This window comes from Rhagoletis zephyria, unplaced genomic scaffold (assembly GCF_001687245.7).
Source record: "Rhagoletis zephyria isolate East Lansing unplaced genomic scaffold, Rhagoletis_zephyria_1.1 Rzeph_scaffold_20634, whole genome shotgun sequence".
In the NCBI taxonomy this organism is placed as follows: domain Eukaryota; kingdom Metazoa; phylum Arthropoda; class Insecta; order Diptera; family Tephritidae; genus Rhagoletis; species Rhagoletis zephyria.
Genome location: NW_016177692.1, coordinates 1 through 8,332, shown reverse-complemented (window position 1 = coordinate 8,332; position 8,332 = coordinate 1). Strand labels below are relative to the sequence as shown.

Genomic DNA, 8,332 nt, shown 5'->3' with positions numbered 1-8,332 from the left:
TGGGAGTAATTTAATTCCTAAAGGAATCATTACGACCCAGCTCTGTTGTCCTCTAAACAAGAAACACAAACAACCGAGCAATAAAAAGGCGACATTTTTTGTAGAGACGAAAACGACATAAGTAAAGTCGCCTTTGCCCATATGATTGNCCTCTAAACAAGAAACACAAACAACCGAGCAATAAAAAGGCGACATTTTTTGTAGAGACGAAAACGACATAAGTAAAGTCGCCTTTGCCCATATGATTGTCATGTGCTAAGAAATAGTTTTTCGCGTTTTCTCACAAACGTATTATTTTGAGTTGTGACTCTTTTGACTTCAATAGTACCTATAATAATCCAAAAAATACAAAATTGCCACTTCTTTATCTCACTTGAACAAAAAATGTACCCTGCAAACCATTTTTTCAGAGTATTCTGAATTGTAGAGATATTTTAACTAATTCGTAAAGATCCCATCCGATTTTTTGCAGAATTTTCTAAAATGAAATGAACTGTGCACACTTCGATTCTTTTACGAAATTTCGGAAGAAAATCGTTAAAATAAATGGCCCGTAATCATAGTCAAAATAAAGTCGACTTTAAAGTTAGTTGTAGCTTTTTTGACAGATATCCCATTGAAAATTATGTCAAAAAGCTGCAACTAACTTTAAAGTCGACTTTATTTTGACTATGACTACGGGCCATTGAAAATAATGCTGCTATGTGAAGAATTTCTTGCAGAAGTTTTTCAGAATTTTCTTTATTTTTCGTACCGAAATTTCTTTACGAGTTCGTGTCAATCACTTCATATAATTCTCTTTGAAGATTCGTAAAAAAGCGTTACAGAAATGAGATACTCCTAAAGATTTTGGTAAGATTTCGGAAACTTTGGTTTGCAGGCTATTAATTTTTACCATGCGAGTATATGTGTGTAAATTCAAAACTCTAAAGTCGTTTATCTCGAGTTCTACTTTTTTGAGTTATGACACTATTGAAGTAAATGAATGATTTTAACTTATTATTTTGCTAGTAGCTACATACATATGTATGTATATACATACATAATTATAAACTCACAAGTCAAAAACTGATTTCTTTTCATACAACCGCTCCTCATTGTTAGGTTCTTGACCTCAAATGTGCCCGAAAGATAAGCAGCGCCAATGCGAAACGTATGTAATTGTGTAGTTANGAGCTTAATCAAGCTGAATGTTAATAAAATTTATCTTGAGTCTTTTATTTTTGATTGTTGTTTATAACATATGAACGTATAGTTCGCTAATACAACAGTCATAAATTATGCAAAATTTTTAACTAAAAATTAATGGCCTGAGCATTCTACTTAACTCCTAAATTATTACTTGAATGTTAACCACACTATCTATGACCAGACACCACGTGGTTTTTTCGAAATTGCATTAGTTTGTCGATATATTCATCGTGATTTTTGAGTGTGGCTAACAGTCCTTGTTCATTGACGGGCGAACCTTCTGGTCCATAGTTGATAAACTCATCATTTAGATTGGTCATAGCACCGCCAAGTGCACGTAAAATGGCGTCGCCCGCACATATATCCCATTTTTTTATTTTCGTTGAGTGCAAGTACGCCGTGGCATTGTTGGAAATCACCTGTAGCACCTTGTAGCCAGCGCCTGCAGCCGTAATAATTTCAGAGTTTTCACCAAAAACATCTTTTATTAGTTCTTTAACACTGCCAGCATGGGAACGAGAAACTGTGATAAGTGGCTTGGTGGTATCCGGATTTAGTGGATGTATAAGAGCCAAATATTCAGACATTGAATGATCCACCCACGCCCATGCTGTCTGTCCTATAAAAGGACTGTGAATTACGCCGATGATAGGTTTCCCTTTACCGCAACACAAACCATCGTTGTTACGTATTGATATAATTTTTCTGTAAGAATTCCATTACAATATCTAATCATATTGAATTTGTTTCATGAATATACCTGTGAACTCTTGTGTTGCATCTAGCGGGTCGATCCACACAGTGACTTCACTATATCCACCAATACATTAGGTAAGTCTGCAGTTTCATGTAAAACTGTCGGATCTAGATCGAAGGTATTTACATTGCTACAGCTTTCTTTATCCTCTTCGGAAAAAATTTTAATACGGGAAATATGCGATGCAGGCCCTCTTTCATAACACAATGGGAACGCCCATCCGCGTCCGTAAAAGGGTCGTTGGCTCCTTCATCGGTTTTCCCCTTACTGCGCTCTTTTAGGTCTCTTGTCTGCGCAACCTCCAATACTTCTATGCCACCACGCTGAGCTGCCTGTATAGCGCCAATAAGAAGTTTACGTAGGTTCACTTTATTTTGATTACGTAGCAGTCCATATACCGCCGGCCGCTCATCCTGATGGAAGTTGACGAAGTACACTATAATAAGCGTCAACAAAATAATGGCAATTGCGGCGGGCACACGATGAATATGTATTCTGCGCCCCATGTTTTCTTTGCGTTTCAAATAGCTCATAGAAGTTATTTAAGGAGCGCGACGATAATCACCTCCACACTTCGTGTGGGAAACAAAGGTAAATAATTTGATGGCGTGTCCAAATCAGACAGACTCACCTGTTAAAAACAAACTGCAATACACAAGATCAACAAAACATTTGTAAACAAATAGAACGCTTCGAGGGACATCTGAAGTATAGTAAAAATTTTGACATTTATGTCTGAGTTGGCAATGCCAATATTTAATTAATTATTAATTGTGAATCTCAAGGCAAAAAGAAGAAGCATCCGCATTGGTGAAGATTTGACACGTCAATTGTATTTTTCACAATACATGTTTTTGCGATAATTTATAAAGTAATTCGTTTTGAAGGCTGGAACTCGTATATTTGTTGCCTACTTTGTGCATAACTTTCGATTTCATTTGAAATATTTCATTTTAGTTTCGAGAATTAACCAAAAGTTTGAGCAACAATCATGGCGTTGGCTGAGGGACCTTGCTATACAATAATTAACTCTCCAGACATCGAGGTGCCGAACGAGATGCAGCTTAAACAAGACCTCGAAAAGGGCGACACCAATGTTAAAATCGAAACCCTAAAGAAAGTTATACAAATGTTGTTAAATGGAGAGCGTTTGTCTGGTTTGATTATGACCATTATCAGATTCGTATNTGGCTTCTTGCATTGACCAAGTAAACCATTTTGGTGATATTCTACAACTGGTCATCGTCGAGCTTATTTATAAGGTTTGCCATGCCAATCCATCTGAACGCTCCCGTTTTATACGCTGCATTTACAATTTGCTTAACTCGTCATCAAACGCCGTGCGCTATGAAGCTGCTGGTACCCTTATTACACTATCTTCCGCTCCAACCGCCATACGGGCAGCAGCCAGCTGCTACATTGAGTTGATCGTCGGCGACAGCGACAACAATGTTAAACTTATCGTTCTGGATCGATTGGTTGCTATGAAGGAAAATGAAAACATGGAGAAAGTAATGCAAGATTTGGTCATGGATATATTGCGAGTTTTAGCAGCACCTGACATTGAAGTGCGCCGCAAGACCTTGGCTTTGGCAATGGATTTAGTTTCATCACGCAACATCGAAGAAATGGTGCTGGTGCTTAAGAAAGAAGTATCCAAGACTCACAATGTTGAACATGAAGACACCGGCAAGTATCGCCAATTGCTTGTGCGCACACTACACACTTGCTCCATTAAATTCCCAGATGTGGCAGCAAATGTAATACCGGTACTGGTCGAATTTCTTTCCGACACAAATGAGTTAGCTGCTGCCGATGTATTAATTTTTATTCGCGAAGCTATACAGAAATTTGCTGCACTGCGTGCACTTATTATTGAGCGTCTAATTGAAGCATTTCCACAAATAAAGTCTTCGAAAATTCACCGCGCTGCAGTCTGGATATTAGGTGAATATGTTGATAACAAAGAGCAAGTAGTGGAAGTCACAGAAGCTATTATTCAAACTTTGGGCGAGGTACCGATGGTGGAGGCCGAGCAAAAGCGTCTGGCCGGTGAACAAACGGATGAAGGTGAAAAGGCTGCCGAAGGCAACAACGCTATTTCTTCAAGCAATAAAGTAACTTCTGATGGTACATATGCTACACAAAGCGCATTCAGCCTGGCACCGTAAGCTACAATATCTAATTTTTCTTCGTTTGGTTTTATTTGAATCATACTTTTTTATAGTGTGGCCAAGAAAGAGAAGCGTCCACCACTCCGGCAATATCTAATGGATGGTGATTTCTTCATAGGTGCTGCCTTATCGGCCACACTGACTAAGCTTGCACTACGTTACGCAGAACTAGAAAATGATGAGGTAAGTAATTTATAAATGTCTTTTGATCATAATGCACTGCCACATCTCTTTCAGCGTCAGCAAAATCGCTTGACTACACAGGTGATGCTCATTATGAGTTCCATTTTGCATCTTGGCAAGTCAGGCTTCCCAACCAAGCCTATTACCAATGATGACATTGATCGCATTTTCATTTGCTTGCGCACACTGAGTGAGCGCACAAAAGAGGCTGTAGAAGTGTTTCAACATTATTGTCGCGATGCACTTGGAAAAATGTTGGATGCCCAACATGAAGAGGATCAACGCATTTTGAAAGAAAAGCAACGTGCTGCTGCTAAGGTACAACCGGACGACCCGGTCGCATTTGCACAGCTATCAAATGGGCGTGACAATCAGTTGGGCGAAAATGTTTTTGAGACTAGTTTGAATCAAGCATTGGCAGGCACCAAATCCACCAACTTGAGCGACATCACTTCGCCAAATAACAAACTCAACAAAGTAACACAATTGACCGGCTTCTCCGATCCCGTATATGCTGAGGCTTATGTTAATGTCAACCAATATGACATCGTTTTGGATGTATTGATAGTTAATCAAACAAGTAGAATAATAAGCTACAACAAAAACTAAAATTATTATTAAAAAAATCTTATCTACTGCAGATGACACTCTACAAAATTGCACATTGGAACTGGCCACTTTGGGTGACTTAAAACTGGTTGAACGGCCACATCCTGTAGTCCTGGCACCCCATGATTTTTGCAACATAAAAGCAAATGTAAAGGTATCATCTACAGAGAACGGAATTATTTTTGGCAATATCGGTTGGTATAATTTAAGACTTTTAACGTTGAACCCTAAATTTCATTATCAAAACCGAAAATATTTTTAGTTTACGACACAAGTATTAATACAAATGTTGTTGTGCTGAACACTATACATATTGACATTATGGATTACATCATACCCGCCTCTTGCACTGATACTGAATTCAGGCAAATGTGGCAAGATTTTGAATGGGAAAATAAGGTACTAAATTTTCAATCGCTCTAACTTCTTAAGTAAATATACCAGCGTAATTATGCTTTCAGGTAACAGTAAATACAACGTTCACCGATTTACATGAATATTTGAAACACCTATTGAAGAGCACCAATATGAAATGTTTGACACCGGAAAAGGCACTCAGTGGTCAATGTGGATTTATGGCCGCAAATATGTACGCAAAGTAAGTAAAAAGCATGCGAATAGTACGGAGTTAGATAAACGTATCCAATATTTAGATCGATCTTTGGCGAAAATGCTCTTGCCAATCTAAGTATCGAAAAGCCCGTGGACGATCCAGATTCTAAGGTCACTGGACACATACGCATTCGTGCTAAAAGTCAGGTACATCAAAAATGTTTAAAATTTAAATTTAGCGCACGGTTTACATTAATATTATTTTTCAACGTTTATCGTTCCAGGGCATGGCACTCAGCTTAGGCGATAAGATCAGCTCATCACAGAAGCAATCAGTGCAAGCCGCTTAGATGCGGATAGATGTTGCAACATATTTTTTAAGCTTGAGCTCTTAGTGTATTTTTTGTGGATTTTTTGTTTTGATAGGGAATTAAAGTAAAATCTTTTTCCATAATACAAACAATTGTACCACATACATAAATACGTTTTTTGTGTTGATGGAAAGTGCGCGAATAGGAAAGCGAACGCAACTTTCTAGATATATGTGAAGGCAATTTGGTGTCGTATATCCTTTCTATAAAAAAAAATAAAAAAAAACTTATAATTCCAGCTATTAAATAGTATAAAATACGACCAATTACTTTGTTTTATGTTTTTGAATATCGCATTACGTGTACGAGTTTGTTTACATACATACACCGTTTATTATATATACATACATACATTTATCAACAATAAAAAATTAATGAAAGTTACGTTTAAAATTCAGATTGATGCTTAATTTACAGAATGTTTAGTACCTTGCGAGATATTTAGCTGACTTTCGCGGTTCGTGTATTTCAGTTGGGCAGTGCAACAATGCTGCCATTTTTCATCAGTACGGCAGTAATGCCGTTTTTATTACGTGCCTCGAACAGCCCCCATGTATTAATACAAGTTCTCTTCGTTTGTATGGTTCTTAAATCTAGAAAAAATTCTCAATAAAAATTCGCTCATTGCTGGCCAATTAATTCTTCTTATAATGAATTAGGAAGTAACTCTAAATCACAAAAAAAAAAATCGCTCAGCGAGTACGGGATCGATTTCAAGCAAAATATGGTAAAATAAAAAATCAGGCCAATTTAAATGGAAAACTTTTTCTTGTCTTTTCTACTTCCGTAACTTTAATATGGCCACTACTTTGCTTATTCTAGTACAATTGAGTACTTTATTTGAAACGCTCAATGCAACTCTCTAAAACAGCTGTTAAATTTGTTTACATTTTTCCGCTTTGCTGCTTGTGGATCCGTGAAAGTGGAGCAGTTGTAATTGGGGACAACATTCCAGTAGCTGTTTTAAGCATTTCAACCTAAGTTAAAAGTACCAGCGAAGTAAAAGTTCCAAATCAACCTTTTTTATTCAAAATGTTCATTGAAACATGCATAGCTCCTGTGAACATTGCTCTGATTAAATACTGTAAGTACACTTTCTCCTTTGTATAGTCTACCGTTTTGAGCAAGCTCAATGGGCGATCTCTATTTTATTTGTACTTTCACCTGAAGGGGGCAAGCGGGATGAAGAGTTAATACTGCCCATCAATGATTCGCTCAGCGTGACCCTAAGCACCGATGAGGTATTTAACATATGAAAACTTGCTTTCAGGCATACTAAAATTTTGAATTTTAAACAGATTTTTGTCATGCTAATTTATTTCAGATGTGCGCCAAGACAACAATAGCTGCTTCAGCTTCCTTCAAGTGTCACATTATGTGGCTCAATGGCGAGGAGGTGCCGTTTGAAGAGAATCCACGTACCATGCGCTGTTTAAAGGAGAGTATGTGAAGCTACCGAATTATTAACGCAGCACATATGTACGTATTTTAATTTTATGCATTTTAGTACAGCGACTCGCAATTGCAAAAGGTCAGCTAAAATTCCCCATAGACTGGAAGCTGCACATTGCATCGCATAACAATTTTCCTACAGCTGCTGGCTTGGCATCTAGCGCTGCGGGTTATGCGTGCTTAGTAAAAACGCTGGCATTTTTGTATGGCGTTGATGGTGAAGAATTGACGGCAATAGCGCGGCAGGGCAGTGGGTCTGCATGCCGTAGTTTATATGGCGGCTTTGTACGGTGGCACATGGGCAACCGCAGTGATGGCAGCGACTGCCTTGCACTACCTGTAGCTCCGGCAGAACATTGGCCAGAATTGCATATTTTCATATTAGTTGTAAATGATGCGCGTAAAAAAACAAGCTCAACCAAGGGCATGCAGTTTGCTGTGGAAACATCAGATCTGATTGCACATCGTGCGAAACATTGCGTGCCAGAACGTATAGCGGCATTAATCCAAGCTATTGCAAACAGAGATTTTCAAAAACTGGCTGAAATCACTATGCGCGATTCGAATCAATTTCACGCTATTGCATTGGATACGTACCCACCATGTGTGTACATGAATGATGTTTCGCATGCGATCGTAGAATTCGTGCACTCCTACAACGAAGCAGCAGGAGAGATAAAGCTTGCCTACACTTTTGATGCAGGGCCCAATGCTTGTTTGTACGTGTTGGAACGGGACGTATGCGCTGCGTTGGTGGCCATCAAATCCAGCTTTCCAAATGATGAGGAACACAGTGTCGAATATGTTAAAGGTATACCAGTAGGATGCGAGCAAAAGGAGGTAGGTTGTTGTGCATACAAATTCTATGTGTTTAAGATTTGCTTTGGTGTTGGTAATCATTTGCGAATTTATCATTATCAATATATGTACATATATCTTTGTATAAATATATTTCGTTTCAGAGTAATGGTTTCAATGGCAACGCAAGTTTGCATATTAATAACAAGAATCTCCTTAAATATATTATTCACACGCGTATTGGC

The 8,332-nt window shown here is 38.1% G+C and overlaps 3 protein-coding genes across 3 annotated transcripts; 2 read left to right on the top strand and 1 right to left on the bottom strand.

Moving 5' to 3' along the window:
- Positions 1–1,181: 1,181 nt before the first annotated feature.
- LOC108380865 (putative inositol monophosphatase 3) lies at positions 1,182–2,642 on the bottom strand. Its single transcript, XM_017637263.1, is given in 5 exon segments — positions 1,182–1,852; positions 1,855–1,896; positions 1,952–2,005; positions 2,008–2,118; positions 2,121–2,642. Coding segments are annotated over 5 exon segments (1,062 nt in total). The 5' UTR covers positions 2,482–2,642; the 3' UTR covers positions 1,182–1,358.
- Positions 2,643–2,742: 100 nt separating this feature from the next.
- LOC108380866 (coatomer subunit beta-like) lies at positions 2,743–6,221 on the top strand. The gene is given in 9 exon segments (XM_017637264.1): positions 2,743–3,133; positions 3,135–4,115; positions 4,176–4,305; positions 4,360–4,885; positions 4,947–5,108; positions 5,177–5,313; positions 5,376–5,512; positions 5,568–5,673; positions 5,751–6,221. Coding segments are annotated over 9 exon segments (2,439 nt in total). The 5' UTR covers positions 2,743–2,939; the 3' UTR covers positions 5,817–6,221.
- Positions 6,222–6,730: 509 nt separating this feature from the next.
- On the top strand, positions 6,731–8,329 carry Mvd (mevalonate diphosphate decarboxylase; the record flags this gene model as incomplete). Its single annotated transcript, XM_017637262.1, has 5 exons — positions 6,731–6,921; positions 7,008–7,078; positions 7,162–7,279; positions 7,345–8,129; positions 8,252–8,329. Coding segments are annotated over exons 1-5 (1,104 nt in total), but the record flags the coding sequence as incomplete, so codon positions are not given.
- Positions 8,330–8,332: the final 3 nt, after the last annotated feature.